Source organism: Ovis aries, chromosome 3 (assembly GCF_016772045.2).
Source record: "Ovis aries strain OAR_USU_Benz2616 breed Rambouillet chromosome 3, ARS-UI_Ramb_v3.0, whole genome shotgun sequence".
Classification (NCBI taxonomy): Eukaryota; Metazoa; Chordata; class Mammalia; order Artiodactyla; family Bovidae; genus Ovis; species Ovis aries.
In genome coordinates this window covers 225,589,059-225,614,652 of record NC_056056.1, presented here as the reverse complement: position 1 = coordinate 225,614,652, position 25,594 = coordinate 225,589,059, and the positions used below count along the sequence as shown (strand labels likewise).

Here is a 25,594-nt window from a genome sequence, read left to right as displayed (position 1 = left end):
CCGGCCGGCAAGCGGGGCGCGGACTGCGCGGGCCCCGGCGGCGCCGGGGAAGGAAGGGCAGACACGCGCGACCGCCTGACGAGGGGGAGAGTCTCCGGGGCTCGCTGACGGCGGGCGGCGCCGGGGGGCGCGCCGGCGGGCGAGGACTGCGGCCCTGGGGCTCAGCGCGCTGGGGGGCGGGCGCCGGCGGCACGGCAGGCGGCGGCGGGCACGTGGAGAGGACGCGGACGGGGCGGGCGCCAGCGGCGGGCGCGGGCCCGGCGGACCCCGGCCGCGGGGCGCGGACAGGCCGGGCCTCACGGCGGCGGTGCCATGGGGACACCGGCGCGCGGGCCCCGCCGGCCCTCAGCCGCGGCCGCACTCACCTGCCCCGCGGGCCGGGCGTCGCGGCGGCTCCTCGGAGGCCCGGGTGGAGGCCAGGGACCGGGCGGAGGCGAAGCCCGGGCGGCCCGCGGCAGGCCGCGCGCACATGGGCCCGGCCGGGCGAGGCGCCCACAGACACTGCACCCACAGACCCGGCGCGGCCCGCCGGCGCCTCAGGACCGGCTCAGGCCGCGGGCCGCGCGCTGGCCGCTCCAAAATGGCGGTGGCGGCGGCCGGCCGCGCGCACGCCGGGGGCGGGGCCTCGCCTGGGGGTGGGGCGAGGCCTCCGTGTGGGTGTGGCGGGTGTGGGCGGGGCCGCGCGTGGTGGGCGGGGCCGCGCGTGGTGGGCGGGGCCGCGCGTGGTGGGCGGGGCCGCGGGGTCGGAGGGGCCTCTAGAAGTGGGGGCGTGGCTTCCCCTTCCTCTGCTCCCTCTAGGTAAACATCTCTTCCTCTGTCGTCCCCTTTCTCCTCCTGCCTTCAATCTTTCCCAGCATCAGGGTCTTTGCCAATAAGTCGGCTCTTCGCATCAGGTGACCAAAGTATTGGAGTTTCAGCCTCAACATCAGTCCTTCCAATGAACACCCAGGACTGATCTCCTTTAGGATGGACTGGTTGGATCTCCTGGCAGTCCCAAGGACTCTCAAGAGTCTTCTCCAACACCAGAGTTCAAAAGCATCAATTCTTTGGCCCTCAGCCTTCTTTATAGTCCAACTCTCGCACTCATACATGACTACTGGAAAAACCATAGCTTTGACTAGACAGACCTTTGTCAGTAAAGTGATTTCTCTGTTTTTTAGTATGTTGTCTAGGTTTGTCATAGCTTTCCTTCGAAGGAGCGTTTCTTTTCACTTCAAAATGAATCTGATCCCTGAGCTATGCCGAGCCTTGTCAGCAGAGGGTGCTGGAGAGGTTGCCAGAGAAGGTTTGCTCCAGGGCCGCTCCGCTGGCGTCAAGCGCCGCTTCCCCGGGGTCCCACATTTGCCTAGACAGCTCCTCCAGAACATCTTTCCCAGGTAGACCGCATGGTGGACCTCTGGCAAGCTCTGTAGGGTGATCGTTCAGGAAATGGGGGTTGAAAGCGTCAATCTTACAACCGAGAATAGATTATAAGCCCTGCAAGCGAAGGCCGCCCCCGCCCCCACCTCGGAGGCTGGAGGTGCACTAGGCAGTTTCAGAATAGGGGCCGGCGCTTGCGATGCTCGGGCTGGTTGTCCTCCTGTGAGAGCCGGCAACCCTCACCCTGATCATGATGCTCTTCTGCGGTCAGCTAGGACCCCTCTCCTCTCCCACCCACCCTGAGTTCCAGTCCCTCCACTTCTAACTGGAGCCCCTCTCCCCGAAGTCCTAGTCTTAGAACAGTCTCTGCCACCAAATTCACAGCAGCAACCTCCCAGCGGGCTCCCAGCTGCTACCCTGCCATACTTGGGGGAGGCCAGCTTGTCATAGTCAGCATAGCACCTAGTGGAAGCAAGTTCAACTGCATCCCTCTCCCAGAGGCTCCCGTCTCACACAGCATGAAAGCCAGTCCTTGCTGCCACCCACAGGTCCTACCCAGTCGGGTCTCATTTGTGCTCTGCCCCTTGTTCATTTAGCGCCAAACCATGACACCCTCCTGCCACAGGCCATTGTCTGTGCAACCTGTCACGCCCTCCAACTGTCCTCATGCTAACTGACCTCCTACATCTTATTCCATCGTCTCCTTCTCTCTGAGGACTTCCCTGGCCTCCCTACTTAAACTCTCAAGCCTCCATACACACATGCACGTGGGCACACAGGCACGCACACGGGCGCACTCACACCCCCTTTCCCGGCTTGGTTTTTCCTCCTTGCATCAGTAGCCAGGGTTCAATAAGGAGACAGAGACCACACAGTGACTTCAGAGAAAGTTCGATATAAACACTACTGGTAGTGAGATTAATTATAAAGAATGCTATATTCAAGAAAGGACAGAACATGCCCTGCTCAGTGCTCCCAGCACCCAGCTCCATCATTACAGAGCAGCGGAGAAGGCTGGGTCTGGATTGAGGCAGTAAGTGGAAGGCGAACAAGTCTAACCTTCTGGAAAGTCAGTCTCAAACACACCTGAACCTCCTCTCAGCAAGAAACAAGGCTCTATTTTCACCTGGCGAGGTGCATCCACCCTTACTGTAAGCGAAGAAGCCTCACTGTCCCCTGAGGGAGAGCGTCTGTGCAGTCCCAGCAGTCACCGCACCCCCACCGAGTGTCCACTCATCCCTCCTCAGATGGTCACTGCCCCACCGAGTACTCTCTTATGCTCTCCGAACTAAACGGCAATCTTAACTTTTGACAACTTGTGTATTTTTTAACTAAATTTATTATTCAGTGTATGTATTCAGTTTAGCTCACTCTCTCAGCCGTGTCCGACTCTTTGTGACCCCATGTACAGCAGCACGCCAGGCCTCCCTGTCCATCACCAACTCCCGGAGTTCACTCAGACTCAGGTCCGTCGAGTCGGTGATGCCATCCAGCCATCTCATCCTCTGTCGTCCCCTTCTCCTCCTGCCCCCAATCCCTCCCAGCATCAGGGTCTTTTCTAATGAATCAGTTCTTCACATCAGGTGGCCAAAGTATTGGAGCTTCACCTTCAGCATCAGTCCTTCCAATGAATATTCAGGACTAATTTCCTTTAGAATTCACTGGTTTGATCTCCCCCAAGGGACTCTCAAGAGTCTTCTCCAACACCATAATTCAAAATCATCAATTCTTCAGCGCTCAGCCTTCTTTATGGTCCACCTCTCACATCCATACATGACTACTGGGAAAACCATGGCTTTGACTAGATGGACCTTTCTTGGCAAAGTAACGTCTCTGCTTTTTAATATGCTGTCTAGGCTGGTCATAGCTTTTCTTCCAAGCAACATCTTTTAATTTCATGGCTGCAGTCACCATCTGCAGTGATTTTGGAGCCCCAAGAAATAAAGTCTGTCACTGTTTCAGTTGTTTCCCCATCTATTTCCCATGAAGTGATGGGACCGGATGCCATGATCTTCATTTTCTGAATGTTGAGCTTTAGGCCAACTTTTTCACTCTCCTCTTTCACTTTCATCAAGAGGCTCTTTAGTTCTTCACTTTCTGCCATAAGGGTGGTGTCATCTACATATCCGAGATTATTGATATTTCTCTCAGGAATCTTCATTCCAGCCTGTGCTTCATCCAGCCCGGCATTTCACATGATGCGTTGTGCATAATACTTTGGCCACCTCATGTAAAGATTTGATTCATTGGAAAATACCCTGATGCTGGGAGGGATTGAGGGCAGGAGGAGAAGGGGACGACTGAGGATGAGATGGCTGGATGGCATCACCGACTCGACGGACCTGAGTCTGAGTGAACTCCGGGAGTTGGTGATGGACAGGGAGGCCTGGCGTGCTGCGGTTCATCGGGTCGCAAAGAGTCAGACACAACTGAGCGACTGAACTGAACTGAACTGTTGTTCCATGTCTGGTTCTAATTGTTGCTTCTTGCCCTGAATACAGATTTCTCAGGAGGCAGGCAAGGTGGTCTGGTATACCCATCTCTTGAAGAATTTTCCACAGATTGTTGTGATACACACAGTAAAGGCTTTAGCATAGTCAATGAATCAGATGTTTTTCTGGCATTCTCTTGCTTTTTCTACAATCAAACGGATATTGGCAATTTGATCTCTGGTTCCTCTGCCTTTTCTAAATCCAACTTGATCATCTGGAAGTTCTTGGTTCACATACCATTGAAGCCTAACTTGAATAATTTTGAGCATTACTTTGCTAGTGTGTGAGATGAGTGCAATTGTACCATAGCTTGAACATTCTTTGGCATTGCCTTTCTTTGGGATTGGAATGAAAACTGACCTTCTCCAGTCCTGCAGCCACTGCTGAGTTTTCCAAATCTGCTGGCATATTGAGTGAAGCACTTTAACAGCATCATTTTTCAGGATTTGAAATAGCTCAGCTGGAATTCCATCACCTCCACTAGCTTTGTTCATAGTGATGCTTCCTAAGGCCCACCTGACTTTGCACTCCAGGATGTCTGGCTCTAGGTGAGTGATCACAGCATCATGGTTATCTAGGTCATTAACATTTTTTGTGTGTGTAGTTCTTCTGTGTAGTTTTACCACCTCTTTTTAATAACTTCTGCTTTTGTTAGGTCCATACCATCTCTGTCCCTTATTGTGCCCTTCTTTGCATGAAATATTCCCTTAGTATCTCTAATTTTCTTGAAGAGATCTCTAGTCTTTTCCATGCTATTGTTTTCCTTATTTCTTTGCATTGATCACCTAGGAAGGCTTTCGTGTCTCTCCTTGCTATTCTTTGGAACTCTGCATTCAGATGGCTGTATCTTTCCTTTTCTCCTTTGCCTTTCGCTTTTCTTCTGTTCTCAGCTATTTGTAAGGCCTCCCCAGACCGCCATTTTGCCTTTTGCAAAATACGTATGTACTATTCCAACTCGTGTAACATTTCTCACTGAAGTAGAGTTGATCTGCAGTGTTGTGTTGGTCTCTGCTGCGCAGCAGAGGGAATCCGCGGCACGTGCACACCCAGCCACTCTTTTCAGATTTCCTTCCCGTCTCGGGCACCACAGAGCAGTGAGCGAAGTCCCCTGTGCTGCACAGCAGGTTCTCGCTCGTTATCTGCTTTATATGCGGTATCACTACTGTGTGTATGTCCATTCCAACACCGTGTATTTCTTAAAAATGGAAAACAGAGAAAAGGCAACAGTTAGTTTATATATTATATATGCAAAGAGAAAACATGCTAAGCTACTACAGTCCTTGTTTCTGAAACTGGTCACAAGATGTAGTTGATAGTTACGGCTTTTCCATAGAACTCTCTTCTCATAGTGTACACAGAACAGCTAGTACAAAGCCAGGCTGAAGCCAGAATTTCTGGACAGGAGGACCAAATAAAATCAACTAATCGCTATAAATACCAAAAGCAAAATTATTCACCAATCAATTAGAAAAAGTGAAACCCTGATATGAAATAAACGTGCCCCTGGAGCACGGTCAGAGCAGGAAGAACCACGGCCTGTCCTGCTCTCCGCAAGAGCCCAGCGGAGCGGCAGCTCACAGACTGGAGTAGCGGGAAACTGATGCCCGCGTGCTCAGTTGCTCAGTCCTGTCTGACTCTCTGCAACCCCGTGGACTGCAGCCCGCCAGACTCCTCTGTCCATGGGGTTATCCCAGCAAGAATACTGCAGTGGGTTGCCCTTTCCTCCTCCAGGGGAATATTCCCGACCCAGGTATCAAACCTGAGTCTCCTGCATTGACAGGCAGATTCTTTACCACTGAGACACCTGGGACTCCCCAGATGAGAAAACTAAAACCAAACAGGACCAACACAGAGACACCCACACCTGTATACACCATAGCCAAATGCCTGGATGTCAAAGACAAAGAAATCCATGAAAACCGCAAGAGGAAAATGACCCCCATCACACCCACGGCAAGGATGACACAGTTAAATAGCTGACTTCTCACAAGAGACGATGGAGGCCACAGGCAGTGAAATGACGCGTGCAAAGCGTCGAAAGAAAAACGAAACAAACAAGAAAAGTGTCAAAGGAAAGACAAAACCTGCCAATGAATAAACTTTATACTCAGCAATACCATCCTTCAGAAATGAAGGCTGGAGAGAAAAATGAAAATGAGATAAAGATAGTCCCAGTAAACAAAACAGGACATTTATTGGGAAGAGATTTGTCTTATCAGAAACACTAAAGAAAGTTCATCAAACTGAAAGAAAATGAAAAGAAAAAGAAAGTTCTTCAAGCTGTTCTCTCAAATCAATAGGAGTGAAGGAAAAAACAAAAAAAAATTAAGACAGGAAAAAAACACCAAACAAACCAGGAATGAAGAACCAAATTCAACAACTTATAAAAAGACTTATCTACCAAGATCAGCGGGGTTTATCCCAAGAATGCAAAGTTGGTTTAGCATCTAAAATTCAATTAATGTAACACACTATATTAATAGAAAAGAGAATAAAACCCACAAGATTGTCACAATAGCTGCAGAAGAGGCATTTTACTAAATTTAACACACATTCGTGATAAAGACTCTCAACAGACGAGGACCAGATGGGAAATTCATCAACTTCATTAAAGGGAAAAACCTATAGCTAGCACCAAACTTAATGGTGAAAGGTGTTATGCTTTTTAAAAACTGGAAATGAGCCAAGGATGTCTGCACTTGCCACCTCAGTTCTGCACTGTAGGGCTCTGCATGCAAGCAGCTGGGAAGTCACCAATCTCTGCTGAGAAGTAAGGGGCTGAACAAACTCAAAAATTAGCAACTCTTCTTGGGTCTGTAAGAGAAGGGAGGACACAGCAATCCACTCTTCCCAAGGTAGGAGAGACGGGCAGGTGAATACAAGTCGTCACAGTCTGCAAACATTCATGAGAGAAACTGACTTGAAACTCTGTGTGGGGAGGTGAGACTGAACTGTAATTAATGAATTTCTGGAGGCTCACCATAGCAGGTCTGAGAGTTAAAAACACCACGGGGACTCAGTCCTAAGGGAGTCCATACAGTACTGTGAGATTTACCCCTGGAGCATGACCAGGTCCCCAAGTAAACATCGCAGCAAAGTCCCCTCAAGCTTTCTGCCGGGGGAAGGAAGGAACCATTCCAAACGTCCTGAGCACTCTGTGTTTCCTAACAAGGCTGCCTTCAAGGAAATCTTGTTAGCCAGAGCCTGACCTGCTGGGGTGTTATCAGAGCCTAACTGACCTCAGAAAGGGAAATGTGCAGCTCCAGCCTCCCCTGGGCATCCTGGCCCAACCAAGGGGAGATATAAAATGGAGAAACACTTGTGAAGTTCCCATGCAGAGGCACAGGCTCAGGAAGAGACTGGGGGCTCATCCCAAGATGGATGGAGGCCTGGGCTCTGGCCCCAGGGAAGAGGGCTTCCCCTCCCCTCCCCGCCCCTGACATTGCTAACGCTTGTTGTGAGCAGGCCCTTTCACCCAGGACACCGTGTCTGGCTGCCACAAAATAATGATAAGGCAAATCACACAATCAGACGGTGAAAGACACAAGCTGAAGGGACGAAGCACGGTCCAGAGCCAGACGTGGCGGAGAGATTGGAGTCATCAGACTAGCCATGATGTTCACAGGGAAAGGGTACAAGGTAAAATCAACAGAGGCAAAGGGTTCATGAGGCCAAGCCTGGGCAAGACCATGTGCCAGCTTCCAGGGTCCTCCTGGACTTAGACCGGAGAAGCTTAATTGTCCCAGGGATTCATGACAAAGGGTGTGACGCGTTGCCAACCAGGGAAGTTCATTAGAAACTCAGCACCCATGGTTTTAGCAGGAGCTTATATTTGTTTGCTAAGGCTACTATAACAGATACAAACCTGGAGAGCTGAACAACAGAAATCCGTTCTCTCACAGTGTAGGAGGCCAGGAGTCTAAAATCAAGGTGTCAGCAGGCTTGGCTCCTTCCGGAGGCTTTGAGGGACAAACCACTTCACACCTCTGCTAACTTCTGGTCGCTGCGAGCAATGCATATAGGTTTATCACTGCAGTCCCCATCTCTGTCTATCTACGTACCTACTTATGACTGTCCAGTCATTGCTGCACGTCGGCTTTCTTCGGTTCCGGAGAGCAGGGGCTACTCTTCCGGGTGGTCCAGGGCTTGAGAATCTTGCTGCACTCCGCAGCAACAGAGCTGCCCCCACTTGCCGCAACGAGAGAGAAAGTCTGTGCACAGCAACGAACACCCAGGACAGCCAAAAAACAATGGAAAAGAATTTATATTAATAAAAGTAATAAAAAGGCTGACAACATCAAATGCTGGCAAGGATGTGGAAAAACTGGAGCCTTCATACATTGCTAGGGGTAACATCAAATGGTAAAGCCTCTTTGGAAAATAGTTTGACAGTTTCTTATAAACTGAACATACAGCCCAGAAGAGGGGGAGAAGGAGGAGCTGTGATAATGTGATAACTGGAGTCCACTGGAGGAGCTTGGAGGCTTCCCAAAGGTTGGGCTGTGACAGTCTTTGATTGGCTTGGATGTCCTTGGGGAGAGGGAAGTTTTCTGCTTCCGGTTAGAGAAAAAGTAGAGACACCTGTCTTCCTGTTTCTTGTAACTGATGGTGAACCATGAGCATGGGAACGCTCCCAGCCAGAGCATTCTGGCTATCCTGGCTCCAACTTCAACTGAAATCTCTTTAAATAACTCCACTGAGAGTGGATTATGAAAATGTCATGTATCCAGACAATGAACTAATAGTCATATAAGGGAACAAATTACTGATATGATATTCACAACGACATGAATGAACTTCAGAAATACTATGCTAAGTTAGGACCAACCTAGACAGCATATTAAAAAGCAGAGACATTGCCAACAAAGGTCCATCTATTCAAGGCTATGGTTTTTCCAGTGGTCAGGTATGGATGTGAGAGTTGGACTATAAAGAAAGCTGAGGGTTGAAGAATTGATGCTTTTGAACTGTGGTGTTGGAGAAGACTCTTGAGAGTCCCTTGGACTGCCAGGAGATCCAACCAGTCCATCCTAAGGGAGATCAGCCTGGGTGTTCATTCAGTTCAGTTCAGTTCAGTTCAGTCATTCAGTAGTGTCCGACTCTCTGTGACCCCATGAATCGCAGCACGCCAGGCCTCCCTGTCCATCAACAACTCCCAGAGTTCACTCAGACTCACGTCCATCGAGTCAGTGATGCCATCCAGCCATCTCATCCTCGGTCGTCCCCTTCTCCTCCTGCCCCCAATCTCTCCCAGCATCAGAGTCTTTTCCAATGAGTCAACTCTTCGCATGAGGTGTCCAAAGTACTGGAGCTTCAGCTTTAGCATCATTCCTTCCAAAGAACACCCAGGGCTGATCTCCTTCAGAATGGACTGGTTGGATCTCCTTGCAGTCCAAGGGACTCTCAAGAGTCTTCTCCAACACCACAGTTCAAACGCATCAATTCTTTGGTGCTCAGCCTTCTTCACAGTCCAACTCTCACATCCATATATGACCACAAGAAAAACCATAGCCTTGACTAGACGGACCTGAGTGGGCAAAGTAATGTCTCTGCTTTTGAATATACTATCTAGGTTGCTCATAAATTTCCTTCCAAGGAGTAAGCGTCTTTTAATTTCATGGCTGCAGTCACCATCTGCAGTGATTTTGGAGCCCCCAAAAATAAAGCCTGACACTGTTTCTACTGTTTCCCCATCTATTTCCCATGAAGTGATAGGACCAGATGCCATGATCTTCGTTTTCTGAATGTTGAGCTTTAAGCCAACTTTTTCACTCTCCTCTTTCACTTTCATCAAGAGGCTTTTTAGCTCCTCTTCACTTTCTGCCATAAGGGTGGTGTCATCTGCATATCTCAGGTTATTGATATTTCTCCTGGCAATCTTGATTCCAGCTTGTGTTTCTTCCAGTCTAGCGTTTCTCATGATGTACTCTGCATATAAGTTAAACAAGCAGGGTGACAATATACAGCCTTGACGTACTCCTTTTCCTATTTGGAACCAGTCTATTGTTCCGTGTCCAGTTCTAACTGTTCATTGGAAGGACTGATATTGAAGCTGAAACTCCAATACTTTGGCCACCTGATGTGAAGAGCTGACTCGTTTGAAAAGACCCTGGTCCTGGGAAAGATTGAGGGCAGGAGGAGAAGGGGACAACAGAGGATGAGATGGTTGGATGGCATCACCGACTCAATGGACATGAGTTTGGGTAAACTCCGGGAGTTGGTAATGGATAGGGAGGCCTGGTGTGCTGCGGTCCATGGGGTAGCAAAGAGTTGGACACGGCTGAGTGACTGAACTGACTGAACTGAACTGAAGTGCAAGAAACCAAACAGAAAGGCTGCATATTATATGTAGTAGTTTCCTGCGTGCCTGGTAAGTCGCTTCAGTCCTGTCTGACGCTTTGTGACTCTATGGATTGTCGCCCGCCACGTTCCTCTGTCCATAGGATTCTCCAGGCAAGAATACAGGGGTGGGTTGCCATGCCCTTCTCCAGGGGATCTTCCCAATCCAGGGATCAACCCAAGTCTCTTATGTCTCCTGCGTGGGCAATCGGGTTTTTTTGTTTACCACTAGCACCAGCTGGGAAGCTATAGGGCTGTTGCAACAAATTAAGACAAATTTAGTGGCTTAAACAATGCACACATACAGTTCTGGAAGCCAGAAGTCTGAGTTGCATCTTATGGGGCTTAAATCAAGGTGTCAGCAAAGCTGCATTCCTTCTGGAGGCTTGAGGGGAGAATCATTCCCTCGCCTGGTTCTAGCTTCTGGAGGCTGCCTGCATTCCTTGGTTCATGGTCCCTTCCTCCATTTTCAAAGCCAGAAGTGTGGCAACTACGTTTCTGATTCCCTAATCACATTTCCTTTTTGGACTCATTTTGGCCCATGGACTCTAGGCAGAGGTGTTATATCACTTGTTGTTGTTGTTGTCTAGTCTCTAAGCTGTGTCCAAATCTTTTGCAACCCCATGGACTCAAGCCTGCCATGGATCCTCTATCCACAGAATTTCCCAGGCAAGAATGCTGGAGTGAGTTATCCTTTCCTTCTCCAGGGGATCTTCCTGATCACTTGTAGGCCAAGGCAATTAATAGCTAGCAGGTCTCCACTAATCTCTTCTCCACTGCCAGTGCTGTAAGAGGTCCTGTGTTCCAGAGGTAAGTCAAGAAGAGCCACCTGACTCTCCCATCGGTCTATGAACAGTGAAAAATCTACTGAAGACTTGGGAGTTGTTACTCTGACCTAGTCTATCCTAGGCTAAGTGCGGAGCTTTCCTTAAAAAAAAAAAATATATATATATATATATATATATATATATATATATATATATATAGCGTGTCAGTTAAATTATTCTCAGCTCCAACCTCGCCCTTCCATGATCCTGCGTGTGATGGGGGTGGAGGGATGAGACTCTGGGCCCACATTTTGAGGGGCAAGGGATGGTGATGCCGTAGAGGAAGAGGGGGCTTGCCATCTGCCCCCAGCCACACTTCCCCACCGCAGCCGAAAATAAAACGGCACTGCTGGCTGGAGTTATGCGTTACACACAGAGTTCGGTTTGGACAGATGGGTCTTGTCCAACAGGGGCCCAGGAACATCTGGAAGAGCGGTGGGCCCAAGAGGCGAGGAGGGCACTTGCGGGGGTCTCCCAGCACCGGCTATCCGGGCTAAAGAAAGCAAAAGTGCCCCAGAGGTCACACACGGACCCTCTGCAAATCCGCACACCAGGAGGCGACCATGGGGACAAAGCTCAAGGGAGATCAGGACAGCCGGTACAGTGGGAGGTCGGTAACGACGAAACCCGGCCGAGAAGGGCGCTTACCAGGCTCAACCAGGAGGGGACACTCCGCGCCGCCCGGGGCCGCGCCCCCTCCCTGGCTCAGCTTCCCCGATCGCTCCTCCCACCGGAAGTCCCTCCTCCAGCCTCGGGCGGCTCTGGCCCGCGCGGGCGCGTCTCGCTGGTCGTCTTGGAGCCTCTCCGCCGCACGGCGCTTCTCCAGCCGCCAGGGGCGTGCGAGATCGCGCCTGGGCCGTTCTGGCCCGCGATGGCCGCTCGACTGCTCGGCCGCGCGGTGCGGACGCGCCCGGGCTGCTGCCGCTGGTCGGTTCCCTGGGCAACGCCTCGGGCCGTTTCCCGGGCAACGCTGGGCGGTGCGGGTAGCCGAGGCTATGGACCTGGGGGCCGGGGCCGGCGCCGGGCCGAAGCCGGCTCGCGGCCGCCTCGGCGCGCCGTCGTCCGGGATGCGGGCCCCGGGGACGCCCTGGGCACGCTTCTCGGCCTGGCTGGAGTGCGTGTGCGTGGTCACCTTCGACCTGGAGCTGGGCCAGGCGCTGGAGGTGAGGGGGCCGCGGGCCGGGGCCGGGGCGGCCGCGGAGGGCGGGTCCTGCGCTGTCGCTGGAGGCGGATGCAGCTCAGGCGTTGCCGAGGGGCCTGGGAATCCCACTCCCCGTGAGAGACCCTCCGGTTCTTCCCCCTCTGGAACCCTGCACTGGTCCCCTCCTGAAACACTACCCCCAAGCAGAGGGGAAAATGTGAAGTTGCCAAGACCTCCCATCGGGATGGAGGAGAGGGGAGCCCTGCACTTCTGATCCCCCAAGTGGCACACTTGATTCCTCCCCAGGAAAAGCCTGTCTCCCCCCCCCCCCAAATCCCCCGCCTTTCCCACGCTATGACACCTTCTCCCCTCAGTTACTCCAGCCAGAATCCCAGAGGTCACCTTTGACTCCTCCCCTCCCTCCACGGCACATCCCGGGAGGATGCGAGGCCGACAGCTCCACCTGCGGCGCCGCTCCAGATCCGTCAATCTCAAGTCCAGTATCTGTGGTCTCTTGCTTAAGCCTTTGGGCTCCTCCTTGTTCACTTAGAACCTGATCTGGACCCCTGGTGGGTCACATCCAGCCCCGGGAGTCATCTTTCTGTGCACTGACTGCACCCAGCCCACCCAGCCTAGGGGATTCGCCCTGCCTTCGAGACTCTTTCCCACCCCCACCCACATGGATGTCGACCACAACGTGTCAGACGCAGGGAGGAAGGCCTTCTGTAGTGGAGCAGGCCTGGCGGGATGGTCTTCCCTGTGCCCTGAAGGCCAGACGCAGACCGTGGAGCTGACCAGGGCAGGGGAGGCTTAGGAGGGAGGCTCCCGCACGCTGTCTGAGGCAGCTTTCTGAGAACCCAGGAGGTGGTGCATCCCGTGACTGCAGCTGGCTGAGGTGAGCCTGGTCAGCCGTCATGGGAAAGCCAGCGTCAGGGTGAAGGGCTGTTTTCCAAGGCCTTGCTGAACTCCAGGAGGCTGTGGGAAGCTCAAGTCCTACCCGGCTCGCTGTGGAGACCCCATTCACCACACCTGTGCCCTGATGGCACACCAGGCTAACTTGATGCAGGAACCTGAGGCCAGAGAGGTCAGGTGACCTGCCCAGTATCGCAGAGTCCATTTTCCTGCTGGTGCCCAAATTGTTCCCGATGAAAACACGAGGGAAGGGGGTCTACTGTTTCCCTAAGGCATTCTCATGTATGATCTTCTAGAACTTAACCATTCGAGCAAGAACAGTTAAAGGCTCCATGTGCTGGGCTTCCGAGCTTTGCTGGGGCTGTATAACTCTTGGGGTGTTGGGGGGCCGGCGCGTCTGTGCAGGGATCGGGTAGGGCAGCCCCCCGGTGCTCACCGGTTTGCGTCTTGTCTTTCTTCTCTGCCCTGGAGATTGTGGGGAGGATCGGGGGTCATTTCAGCTGAATCCACAGTCACTCACGGAGCACCTGCTCTGCACTTACTGTTTATTGTGGGCTTGGCCTGGCTGAGCACCACAGAGGCTCTGGCACTGTGCTCGGCGCTGGGGCAGGATGGAAGACCCGGGAACCGCCCTCCGGGCGCTCGTGGGTCGCGGAGACTTCCATGGGCAGATGCAGCTCAGAGGAAGGAGCGGCGCTTGGCCAGATCTTGGAGGATGAGAAGGAGGCATCCAGACCTGGGAGGGGGGCTGTTTCAAGTAACCCCTCCCCCCAGAAGCCAGCAAAAGCAAAGGCAAGGAGCCAGCCATTCAGTCACTCAATAAATCCAGTATCAGTCGACTGCCACCAGCCAGGCACCGCGATCCTGCTGCTGGACATGAGGACCCAGAGCTGGGTGCGATCCTGGGGCCTGCCCACCGGGAGTTCGCGTCCTGTGCTAGAGACACAGCGTCAGTGGCTCAGGCCCCACCCCGCGCAGGCAGCATGTGTGTCGTGCCCCTCGCTCGTGGGTGCTCTGGAGCCTGCAGGCAGGCAGGGGTCAGACATGCGGGGAGGGCGGGCAGGGGGCCAGCTCTGCTGCCTCGGGCCTTGGCAGCGCTCCTCTCTGCAGCCCTGCCAGCCACGAAGCCCGTGCAGTGATCCACGGGCGACGGCCCGGGGGATCCTGGCTCCGCCGGGTGTCCGCGTCCCCTGGCTGGCCACAGCTCCCACACCGCACAGTCTCACGACTCTTTCAGTCTCCAAAACTGCCGAGGGCTCGAGGGGCTTTTTATGTGGGTCGCATCGATCAACATTCTCTACACTAAAAGTTAAAACTTAAAAATTAAAAATGCATATTAATCCATTTTAGAACAAGAGATACCATTTATATCAATATAGCTATTAATATTCCCACCGAAACAACCATATTTGCAGAAACAAGTTTAGTGAGGAGAATGGCATGATTTCATACTTTTACATCCCTTTTAATGTCTGGCCAAATGGAAGGCGGCTAGAGAGACCCCCGCGTCCTTGAAGACCCCCACGTCAGCTTCAGTCAGTGCCCCTGACGCCCTGCGTCACAGCCTCGGTGGGAAGGAGAGATTGGGAAAGGCAGCCTCGGCTCGGGGAGCCTGGGGCACCCACGCCGCTCGTGCAGAAGCGTTTTCCGAGAGGTACCCCTCCAGCAAGGCGAAGCTCCCATGTTTGTCTTCCTCAGGAGGCCTGGGTTACGGCAGCACCGCCCCTGAGCCCTGAGGCTCGGGTGGAAAGGACGAGGCCCCGTGGCTCCAGGGGACGTGGCTCACCATGCGGCAGGCTCCATACTCTCTGCCCATCACTGTGGGTCTGCCCTGTTTGTCCCCTCGCTCAAGCGTGGCCTCCCCTCTGGCCTCTGCTCCCAGCTCCTAAACTCTGAACGCGGAGCCCTGGGCAGGGCTGCAAGCCTGCTCAGACGCTGCGAGACTCCTGTGCCTGCAGACCAGACTCAGACCCCTGACCCCAGCCCTGAGAGCCTGGTGTATCCTGCCCCGGCCGGCAGGCACCTGCCTTTCCTCGGCCCTTCTCAACAGGCATGCAGGGACCTGGCCCGCGTGGCCCTTCGGCCCCTGCCTCTCTGGGTGCTGTCCCCAGGCACCTCTGTGGGCCCACCCCACAAACAGTGTTTGGCCAACTCCCCTCCCACCGCTTCCCAGGAGGTTCAGTGGTAAAGAATCTGCCTGCCAAGCAGGAGACGCAGGTTCAATCCCTGGGTTGGAAAGAGCCCCTGAAGAAGGAAATGGCAGCCCACTCCAGTGTCCCTGCCCGGGAAATCCCATGGACAGAGGAGCCTGGCGGGCTGCAGTCCGTGGGGTCACAGAGTCGGTCACAACTCACTCACTAAAGCAGCAGCCGCAGCAGCAGCCTCCCTCCTCTCCGCCCCTCCTTCTTGCTGCCGCCTTAGCTGACATCTCGTGATTTCTACGTGACCCACCTGTTCCACTGTCCTTTAGAGACATATTTTCACACTCTCCGTAAATATAGGCCCCTGAGTTGTTGGGGGTTCAGTTCCAGGCCATTGTAGTAAAGCCAGTCACACAGATTTCCTGGCTTCCCAGCACATATAAAAGTTATGGCTACACTAGCTTCCCTGGTGACATGACTGAGCGACTTCATTTTCACTTTTCACTTTCATGCATTGGAGAAGGAAATGGCAACCCACTCCAGTGTTCTTGCCTGGAGAATCCCAGGGACGGGAGAGCCTGTTGGGCTGCCGTCTGTGGGGTCGCACAGAGTCGGACACGACTGAAGCAACTTAGCAGCAGCAGCAGCAGCAGCAGCTTCCCTGGTGGCTCAGACAGTAAAGAATCCGCCTGCAATGCAGGAGACCTGGGTTCAATCCCTGGGTTGGGAACATCCCCTGGAGAAGGGAATGGCAATCCATTCCAGTATCCCTGCCTGGAGAATCCCACGGACAGAGGAGCCTGGCGGGCTGCAGTCCATGGGGTCGCAGAGTCAGACACGACTGAGCGACTAACACTACTTCTCCTACACTGGACTCGTATAACGCGAGTGCAAGAAATGGCACTGTATCTAAAAAACAACGTATGTTCCTTTATTTCAAAATGCTTTCCTGCTAAAAAATGCTACCATCTGAGCCTTCAGTAAGTCATCTTTCTGCAACAGTAATATCAAACACATAGATCACAGTCACTGAAACAAACACAGTGATGAAAAAGTTTTGAGATGTTGTGGAAGTTATGTGGATGACGCAGAAGTGTGATGTGAGAAAATGGCACCCGTAGAATTGCTAAACCCTTAATTTGTAAAATAGTCATGACATCCAGAAGCGCAATAAAGCAAAGTGTAATAAAACGAGACATGCCTGTACGGTATCTGGTCAGGGTCTACCCCCCTGCCGGGGCTCCGAGGCAAAAGTGCCTGGGACACAGTCCCGGGCCTCTGGACACTCGGTGGCTGCAGAGGAGACAATAGGCCCAGAGCAAACAGAGGCAGAAGCTATATGATTGTGTCAGTGGGAGTCCCAGGGCCCAGCACTCACCATCTGGGCTTCAGGGCACAGCCCAGAAGAAGCCTAGTTTCAGCCAAAACCCAAGTCCTCCTCTGCCTGGGAGTTTGGCACAGAGTGAGTGAGAAGGGGCCACGCACACCGGCCCCCTCGGCTCCTGGCCCACTGCAGGCAGCCACTGGAGCCAGCCTGCTGCTCTGAGCACAGGCTAGGGCAGTGGCGACGCCCAAGGTCCAGCAGCAGTCTGGGGGCTGCCTGCCATTTCTCGCGTCCCGCAAGGAGATCCATTCAGACCCACTGCCTGAGCACAGGGCTGCCGGCCGGACAGGCGAGCCTCAACCTGCTTGGCTCCCCTCGAGCGCGGCCCGTCTCCCAGATATAGCCTGGCCAGCTGGTCGTGCTCCCTGGACACTTCTGGGGCTTGGGTACCCCATAGGTCGTGCTCCAAACCGGGAGCAGGCTGGGAGTTCCTGGACCCCTCACTAGTGGGGGTTGGAGTGAAGATGCTCAGAGGCAAGGGTGTCAGCGTCAGGCACCGCCTGGTGAAGCCAGGATGAGGAGGCTGGCTACCTGCGCCAGCAGGCGGGGAGGGAAGGGTGCAGCCAAGCCCCTCTGGGGGGGCGGGGCAGGCGCGGAGGCCGGCAGGGCCTGCCCCCCTCCAAGTGAGGGGGCGTCTCGGGGATGGGCGGTTGGTCCATGGAGACGGAGAGGCCAGTCTGAGCAAGTGGCCGTGAGGGTGAGGATGTGGGCAGGGAGTTGAGCTCGGTCAGGGTGTGCTGGCCAAGAAACAGGAATGGTCCCGTGCTGCAGGGGCTGGGGCGCTGGGGGGGCGGGGGTGGAGCCCCAGAGAGGGGCCGGGTCACCAGGGAGTCAGAAGGGGTGGAGGGGGTGCAGCCCAGCGCCGAGGCGGCCCAGCCCGTGCCACCAAGCGGTCTGTGTCCCCCGCAGCTGGTGTACCCCAGTGACTTCCAGCTCACGGACAAGGAGGTGGGTCCCAGCCCTCTCGGGAGCAGACCTCGCCTGGAGAGCAGACCCTCACTGGGTTCCTGTGTTTCAGAAAAGCAGCATCTGCTACCTGTCCTTTCCCGACTCCCACTCAGGTAGGCCACCCCGCCACCTCTCCCTGCCCTGCCCTGGGCGTCGCTCTGCGACCGGCCTGGCCCGCACCGCCTGGAGCCCCGGCCCCGCTTCCTCTGGGGAGATATTCTGAGTCCTGCGTGGCCACCAGGCTCCCTGGCTCCTGTGGAAAGAGGAGTCTGGGCAGAGGGACCCGCGGGGTCTGGTCTTCGCCCCAGCAGAGGGGCCACCGGGTCCTGGCCTCAGCCCCTCCCAGGGGCTCGCGTGTACGGCCAGCCTGTTTTCTGTCCCAGGCAGGCTCAGCCAGGCCACACGGAGGTCCTGCCACCCCCCAGTGGGGTTCCTCGGTGCCCACGCTGCGGGGCTGTCTGTGTGCGTGTCTGTGTGCTGAGGTTAAACCCCGAGGTACAGGAGTCGGCACAGGGGCCTCTGTGGAGAGATGCAGGGGCCCTGGCCTCCCCACTCTGATCCCCCAGGGGCTGGCAGGAGAGACTCCAGCTGGACCCAGCGTGACGGGTCTTCTCTTCCCCAGGCTGCCTTGGGGACACGCAGTTCAGCTTTCGTATCCGTCAGTGTGGAGGGCAGAGGCGCCCCGGGCACGCGGGTGAGAAGCACGGCGACAGTGGGGCCCCCGCGTCACTTCAGGTGAGCGGCTAACCCCTCCCCTCCACCACGGGCCAGGATCAGGCCGGGAGCTGCCCCTTCAGGCCGCCTGGCCCACCCCCCAGCCGGCAGGGTCTCCAACTGCCGCAGACTGAGCCTGGCCCCCCAGCCTCAAGCGGGGGCCGGCCAGCCCTTCTGAGGCTCTGCAGGTGTCCCTGGAGCTGGTCCTGAGCGCTTGTGTGCACCAGGGCAGGGCTCACGGTGCAGGCCTGCAGGCCTCCCGAGCCCCAAACCGCTGCCTGGGTCTGCGGAGATGTCCCTGGAGAGGTTCCCGGGTTCCCAGAGCCGAGGTTCACAGGCCAGCTGGGGGCTGGGGAGAGCGTGCTGCGGCCTGGGCGGGGGTCCACAGGGGCCGCAGGGAGCGTGGGCAGGGGCGCGGCCTGGCTGACACCCCTCCTTCCAGAGGGAGCCTGCACACTACTTTGGCTACGTGTACTTCAGGCAGGTGAAGGACAGCTCCGTGAAGCGGGGCTACTTCCAGAAGGTGAGCCGGGGTGGCTCCTCTGGGAGCTGGGGGCAGCTGCCATCAGAAGGGACTGACGGCCTTGGGGTCCGGAGCCTCCAGGAGCACCCCCTCCTCTGCAGCCCTGGGCACTTGGTGCTGGGCTGAGCCCACCACCACTCAGGCCGGGGTGTGGGCTCTGTGGAGGCCCTGCCTCGCCCTGCCCGGCCCGCAGCCTTGTCCGGCCCAGGCTCCCTGCCCCTCCCTGAACTGGGATGTGGGTGGGGCGCCTCATCACCATCTTGATGACTTCAGTCTTGAGCTCAGGAACCAGAGCAGAAGGCGCTTGAATCCCAGGGAGACCCTCCCAGAATCTTGGCCACGTGCCTTTCCCAAAGGCCTGGGCTCCAGCTCGCTCTGCTGTGGTGGTGGTCTTCTAGTCCCTCGTCAGGCTGTTCCTGAGACAGCCATCCTAGAAAGCCGGTGGGACGCCCTGCCCCGGCAGCCCTGGAGAGCCGGGCCCCCCACAGGCTGGGGCGGCGTCTCACCGGCCCCGGGGTCCCTGCAGTCGCTGGTGCTGCTGTCCCGCCTGCCCTTCGTCCGGCTGTTCCAGGCGCTGCTGGGCCTGGTGGCCCCCGAGTTCTTCGACAAGCTGGCGCCCTGCCTGGAAGCAGGTGAGCGGCCAGCAGGTGCGGCGGGGCCACTGAGTCCACCTGGCTGTGGCTCCCGGTGGCTCTGCTGGGCAGCTTCCTCCAGGCCCGGCCTCTGACGCCAGCTGCCTGTGTCCACAGTCTGCAACGAGATTGACCAGTGGCCGGCCCCCGCACCGGGGCGGACCCTGAGCCTGCCCGTCATGGGAGTCGTCCTCCAGGTTGGGGCTGGCAGCCGGCGTGGGGGCCCCTGTGCCTGTGGCCTTCCCGCCGCAGCTGCCCCTCGGTCCACAGGTGCACATCCCATCGAGAGCGGACACGCCTGAGCCCGGGCCTCCGGAGCCCAGCGGCCACGAGGTGGGCCCCCCACCCCCCCCTGCTGCAATGCTGCCCTGGGCGGGGCCTCCCAGCTCCCCTGCTGGGGTCCTGGGGCCAGCCACAGCACAGACAAAGCCCATGACCCAGTCGGGGGCGGGGTGGCCTTGCCCACTTCTGGGCGCCGGGCAAGGGGAGACCTGTGGGTAGGGATGCAGCCCGAGAACCCCTCTGAGGGGGGCGCGGGCCGCTTGGTGCTCTGGGGCAGCAGCCTCAGCCTCAGCCTGGCTCCTCACCCCTTGCAGACCCTGCTGCCAGCCCCAGTGGTCCTCCCCAGTGTCCACGAGCTGGACCTGTTCAGGTGAGCCCTGCACACCCCCCCCCGCCCCCACAGACGGTGAGTGGGCCCCAGAGGTTCAGGCCCATCTGGGCGGGGCTGCCAGGGGCACTGCTGGTCAGGAGCTGGCCCCCCGGCCAGTTCTGAGAGGGAGACTGGAGCAGACAAGGAGCTAGGTACCCAGGGTCTGCACCTGGAGGATCCGAGCCCCGTGGGCAGGCTGCGCAGGGCCGGCAGTGATGGTGCTGGGAGGTGCCGTGGGGGGAGGCCGTGCTCCCTGGGGGGTTGGCGGGGGACCCCACCTTTGGAGACCCGCCGCATCCAGCGGGAGCCAGGGATGCCAGCCTCCAGCCTGGGGGCCTCAGGTGCGGCCTGGATGCGCCCTCAGCAGGTTCCCATGACTCCACCGTTTCCCTCTGGTGTGAGTCCGGCATCCACTCGGAGCAGGGCCCGCCCGGACCTGTGGCGGCAGGTGGTCGGAGCTGGGGAGCCCCTCGCCTGGCCAACACCCCCGCCGGCCCCCCGCCCCCCCAGGTGCTTCCGGCCCGTGCTGGCCCACGTGCAGCTGCTGTGGGAGCTGATGCTCCTCGGGGAGCCCCTGCTGGTCCTGGCGCCCTCGCCCGCCGTGTCCTCAGAAATGGTCCTGGCGCTGACCAGGTGGGCTGGGCGGCCGCGCGGTGGGCGGGGGCCCGGGGCCCAGGGCTGGCCCCGCGTGCTCACTGCCCCGAGGGCCCCCACCTCCGCAGCTGCCTGCAGCCCCTCAAGTTCTGCTGCGATTACCGCCCCTACTTCACCATCCATGACAGCGAGTTCAAGGAGTTCACTACGCGCACACAGGCCCCGTAAGCGCTGTCCTCGGCCCCTCCCCCGCCCCGCCCCCTGCCCCCCCAACCTTGCCTCCTTCCCTCCCTCTTTCTGTCTCTCTCTCTCTCTAGACCAAACGTGGTCCTGGGAGTCACAAACCCTTTCTTTATCAAAACACTTCAGCACTGGCCCCACATTCTCCGAGTTGGGGAGCCCAAGACATCAGGTGAGGCTGTCCCAGCCTCCACCCAGGGCCCCTGGGGACGTGCGTGGGGCCTGGTGGGCTCTGAGCTTGCAGAGACAGAGCTGAGGCCCTGAGGCCCGGCCATGGGGTGTGTCTTGTAGGGGACCTTCCCAAGCAGGTCAAACTGAAAAAGCCCTCGAGGCTGAAGACCCTGGACACGAAGCCAGGTCCGTGTTCCTCTTCTCCTCCCGGGACCCAGAGACAGGCCTTGGGGGCGGGCAGGGGCGGGCAGTGGGGCTGGCACAGCCAGAGGGGGTGCCCCCACCCCCAGAGCAGAGCACGTGGCCCTCTGCCCTCCCCAGGCCTCTACACCGCATACACGGCCCACCTCCACCGAGACAAGGCCTTGTTCAGACGGCTGCTGAAGGTACCGCTGGGGGTGGGGTGCTCCCCATGGGAGGGGGACCCAGGCCTGGCACTTTGGCTCAGCCCTGGCAACTCCCAGGGCCTGCAGAAGAAGCGGCCGTCGGATGTGCAGACGGCGGTGCTGAGGCGGCACCTCTTGGAGCTCACTCAGAGCTTCATCATCCCTCTGGTGAGGCCAGCACGGGGCGGGGGACGGGGGATGGGGGACAGGGGCGGGCTGCGGCCCAGACTCACTGCCCTCCCGCCCCCAGGAGCACTACATGGCCAGCCTCATGCCGCTGCAGAAGGGCATCGTGCCCTGGAAGGTGTGGTCCCAGGGGGGCTGAGGGTTCTCAGTCAGGGCCAGGGGTGTGCCTGGGAAGTGCCCTGGGGAGACTCCTAAGTGGCCCAGGTGTGCCCCTGTGAGGCTGGTCCTCCAGCACTGGCTCACTTGCTGCTGTTGCAGACTCCTCCCCAGATCCGCCCCTTCCGCCAGGATGACTTCCTGCAGAGCCTGGAGCGATCGGGGCCCCAGCTCACCTGTGTCCTCAAGGGCGACTGGCTGGGCCTTTACAGGTGGGCGGCGCATCGGCGGGGTCCAGGGCTCCCGCGGCCGGTGGGCGCGCGCACCCACCTGTTAGCCCACGGGAGCCCACAGCCGCCGCCCCCCTGCCCTGACAGGCGGTTTTTCAAGTCCCCCCATTTTGACGGGTGGTATCGGCAGCGGCGCAGGGAGATGGCCCAGAAGCTTGAGGCCCTTCACCTCGAGGCCATCTGTGAGGCGGTGAGGGGGTGCTGGGGGAGGGGGCTTGGCGGGGAGGCCGCTGCCAGAGTTGAGGGCCTTGGAAACAGACAGCCCATCGTCCGCGCAGAACATCGAGCTCTGGATGAAGGACAAGTCCGAGGTGGAGGTCGTGGATCTGATCCTGAAACTTCGGGAGAGGCTGGTGAGACGCTGCGCGGCCCTGCCCACCCTCGGCCAGCCGGCCGTGCAGGCTGCCTGCCCCTGAGCCCCGCTGTCCCTGTAGGTTCGGGCACAGGGCCACCAGCTGCCTGTGAAGGAGGCGACCCTGAAGCGGGCACGGCTGTACATCGACACGGCCATCGGCTCCCTGCCCAAGGACCTGCAGGCCGTCCTGTGCCCTCCCTAGGACGGTGCCCGTGGGCCGCGGCCAGAGTCTGGCCGAGCTGCTTTCCTCCCCCGCCCCCCCACAAGTTCCCTGATGCCCCCCACCTGGCACTACCGCCGTCCAGTAGTAAAGGTGGCATTCAGAGCTGTAGCCTGGACCCTGACTGTTGGCGGCTCGTGTGCTAGCTGAGCTCACCTCCCCATGGGCCCCACCTGCCTACTCCAGGGTCTTAGGCGGGTGGGGGTGGCACGCTGTGAGCCCTCACCGATCTGATCTGGGCCAAGGCCACCCACCCCCTCCAGACGCCCATCTGCCTGTACCATGCAGGCCCAGGCATTGCCTTTGGTGCGTCCTTTAGACCCACCAGGATGCCCCGCTCAGGACAGAAGACAGAAAGAGGTGGCTGCCAGGCAGACGCCTCCCTCACACAGGCGCCCCGTCCCCCTTCTTGCCTGGAGGGGAGTCTTGGCTCCGTCCTCGCCTGGGAGGGGAGAAGCTGCTTCGCGCAGAGGGGTGCTGGCCTGTGGCTCGTGGGGCTTCTGCCAGGCCCCAGGTGCTGCCAGGCGGGTCCAGGGCCCTGTCTCGGTTCCATTCGAGGGACACCCCGCTGGACACCCCTCCCGCCACTCTGCCCTGCCCTGCCCCAGCTCACAGGCACTCCAGTGGCCCCCCGTGTGTCCATCTGCTCCTGCAGGCAGAAGAGGGTCTTGGACTCTAGCTGAATCCGGCCCCTGCAGCTAGAGCCCTCCAGAGTTTCAGGGCCCCAGGCTCCTTGGCAAGGACTGAAAGGCCCCCGAAGTGGCCCACGTGCCCGTGGGACACCTTGGAGCACTGGACCCAGGCCCGGCCAGAACTGTCAGCTGCACCCCAGGGGAGCTTGCTCAGCCGGAGGTGGGTGGGGCGGAGTGAGGCTTGGACCCAGAGCTGCAGGCCTTCGGGAGGTCCCAGCGAAACGGCCCCGGAGACTGCACCTGAGAGGCCCCCAGGGCCTTGGCGGGCAGCACAGGTGCAAGCGGGGGGCCTCCTGTCTCCTCTGGAGCCCCCCAGGCCGGGCCGCACCACCACTGCTCCCCAGCGGGGGGGTTGCCCCCAGATGGCGGCAGCACTGGCCTCGGGACCACCAGTGTCGGCTCGTCCACCCTGAGCGCCGCCTCCGGTGGCCTGGCGTGTGGCTGCAGGCAGAGGAGAGTGAGGCCTTCGAGAGAGGGGGACCTCGTGGACCCCCCCGCAGCCTGCCCGATCTGGGACAGGGCTGCCAGGTGCAGGGTGCCCCGCCGCCACTGCAGCATGTTGCCCGTTCTCCTCCCTCTGTTTTCGGAGGGTCACGGGCCTGTGCTGGAGGGCAGCCTCGCTCATGATCCTTCCAGGGCTGGGCTGCAAGGGGGTGCCAGGGTGTCCTCAACCACCCAGACTTCTGCCTCCAGCAGTGCCGGCGGCGGGCACCGCCAGAAGCCCCTGGATGCCGGCGCCCTCCCTCTAGCACCACTTGAGTCCGCGCTGCGGGCACTCACAGCAGCTTGTTCCCCTGGTGGGGGGTGCGGGGGAGGGCCGCCTGGCAGGGTGGGCATCACTGCCCAGGGTGGACTCCAACACTGGCAGCCTCTGGGCACAGCACAGCCTGGCATGGAGTCCTGCCAGCTCCATCCTACCCCCTATCAAAGCTCCCTGGTTCTCTCGAAGGATCAGGTCAGCCCTGGCTGGGACAGTGAGGAGGGAGGAAAGGTCAGGAGAGTCAAAGGAGGCCGGCGCCCCACCGACCAGAGCTCTGTGCACAGCAGGGCCTGGATGGGCAGGAAGCAGTGGTCCCCGGGGGCTCCGCGGTCAGCCAGTGTGGGAGGCCGCTTTCTTCGGGAGGTTGTGTGTGGGTCTGGAGTGGTGGCCGGGGATGGGCGTGGGACAGTGGGCTGATCCAGGGGCAGGAAGGACAGTCGTCACCCCCAAGCTTCCTGCACGCTATTTAAAGCCTCGCTTTTAGTCTGGGATGGGGGCCTTCCCACATCTTTGGTATTAAAGTGTCTTTCTGTGACACATGCTTGTCTTCCAACTTCCTCTTTGGATGAAAAGTTGGCATTCCTATGAGGTTCTGGTAACTTGAGGGCTCTCTTGGTGGGGCGTGGATGGGCCTTGGTGTGGATGGTTCAGGGCTGGAAGGGTGAAGGTGTGGCCTTGCTGGTTGGGAGCATGTCACAGAAAGAAGTCATGGGGGGCCCTCTCCAACAGCTTCATCCTAGTGGGGGGTTTTGAGCACGGAGCAGGCCCCTCCCAGGGTGCAGGAAGCCGGCTGTCTGCAGGCAAGGGGAAGCTGGATGGCAGCTCCCCCAGAAAGGGAGGGGGCCCACATGTGGGAGTCAGGGTTAGGCTGGGAAATGGCCTCACACTCCCCTGGGTCCCCAGCAGCTGCTCACCGCACCAGGGCTTGTGATCAGAGAGGGTCCATGAGGGAGCGGGAGGACACAGGAGAGCTGACCTCCTGGGGCGGGGGGCTCCCCACCTCTGCTCAAGTTGGGTGGGAAGCGGCCAGGGGCATCAGGATCAGGAGGGATGGGGCCGGAGTGGCCAAACGTGGGGCAAGCTCTTGACTGGAACTGGACTCCCCAGGGAGGGGCCGTGTCTGGCCTCCCACCTCTGAGCACTGAAGGCCAGTCGATGGATCCTGGGTTCGAGCTAGCGGGGAGGGTGGCTGGAAGCCAAGGACCCCTCTTCCCCCAAGGAGGTGTGGGGACAAAGCCCTGCAGGCCCCAGCCCTGCAAAGGACCGCTGTGACCGGCCTGTTCCCAGTCTGTTCCCCAGTCTGAGGGTTGGGGCAGGGGTTTCGGGCACTCCTCCAGAGCCCAGATTTGGGTTCCGAGGCTGAGCCTGAATCAGGCCAAACCTCCCAGGCGCCAGGCGGAGTCCACCCACTGAAGTCGCTGGGCGTCGGGGGCGCAGGGGGCCATGTAGGAAGCGCGGGGGCGCGCGGGGTGCGCCCCGCCCGGCGGCCCTCCCCCTCCCCTCCCCCTCTCCCTCCCTCTCCCAGCGAGCCCTCCCTTCC

At 58.3% G+C, this 25,594-nt stretch overlaps 2 protein-coding genes and 2 long non-coding RNA genes across 20 annotated transcripts in view; 1 reads left to right on the top strand and 3 right to left on the bottom strand.

Moving 5' to 3' along the window:
- PPP6R2 (protein phosphatase 6 regulatory subunit 2) overlaps window positions 1–577 on the bottom strand; it is a 63,441-nt gene extending 62,864 nt beyond the window's left edge. For all 6 annotated transcript variants that reach the window (XM_042247959.1, XM_060414320.1, XM_060414319.1 and 3 more), the window contains exon 1: window positions 366–577. The gene's annotated coding sequence lies outside the window, so the exon portion shown is untranslated. The remainder of the gene's footprint in view (window positions 1–365) is intronic.
- A 2,128-nt stretch (window positions 578–2,705) lies between these two features.
- LOC132659648 (uncharacterized) lies at window positions 2,706–11,719 on the bottom strand. Its single transcript, XR_009600310.1, has 3 exons — window positions 11,666–11,719; window positions 7,913–8,062; window positions 2,706–5,046 (listed from the first exon to the last, which is right to left on the bottom strand). It is a non-coding gene; the product is annotated as an uncharacterized LOC132659648 (long non-coding RNA).
- A 175-nt stretch (window positions 11,720–11,894) lies between these two features.
- DENND6B (DENN domain containing 6B) lies at window positions 11,895–24,591 on the top strand. 12 transcript variants are annotated; one of them, XM_027968265.2, is made up of 20 exons: window positions 11,895–12,180; window positions 17,505–17,543; window positions 17,614–17,656; window positions 18,166–18,278; window positions 18,700–18,780; window positions 19,307–19,412; window positions 19,530–19,609; window positions 19,683–19,745; window positions 20,009–20,064; window positions 20,575–20,697; window positions 20,787–20,882; window positions 20,976–21,070; window positions 21,190–21,255; window positions 21,391–21,455; window positions 21,534–21,623; window positions 21,706–21,759; window positions 21,900–22,009; window positions 22,115–22,217; window positions 22,306–22,380; window positions 22,462–24,591. In XM_027968265.2, exons 1-20 carry the CDS (start codon window positions 12,013–12,015, stop codon window positions 22,582–22,584), a joined length of 1,749 nt encoding a protein of 582 aa, XP_027824066.1. In that variant the 5' UTR covers window positions 11,895–12,012; the 3' UTR covers window positions 22,585–24,591. The 12 variants fall into 12 exon arrangements, 8 of the variants coding, with proteins under 8 accessions (XP_027824066.1, XP_060270300.1, XP_060270299.1 ...); XM_060414317.1 differs by having other exon boundaries at window positions 22,115–22,380; XR_006059518.2 differs by having other exon boundaries at window positions 21,190–21,623; window positions 22,115–22,209; window positions 22,462–22,501.
- LOC121819251 (uncharacterized) lies at window positions 16,122–20,830 on the bottom strand. The gene is made up of 2 exons (XR_006059522.2): window positions 20,343–20,830; window positions 16,122–19,530 (listed from the first exon to the last, which is right to left on the bottom strand). It is a non-coding gene; the product is annotated as an uncharacterized LOC121819251 (long non-coding RNA).
- Window positions 24,592–25,594: the final 1,003 nt, after the last annotated feature.

Bases quoted from the DNA above. Each gene is read 5' to 3' on its own strand.
- DENND6B (XM_060414314.1), top strand. From the start codon at position 12,013: ATGGACCTGGGGGCCGGGGCCGGCGCCGGGCCGAAGCCGGCTCGCGGC. The intron at 17,657-18,165 runs GTAGGCCACCCC...TCTCTTCCCCAG, and splicing joins CTTTCCCGACTCCCACTCAG to GCTGCCTTGGGGACACGCAG. The intron at 19,610-19,682 runs GTTGGGGCTGGC...CTCGGTCCACAG, and splicing joins TCATGGGAGTCGTCCTCCAG to GTGCACATCCCATCGAGAGC.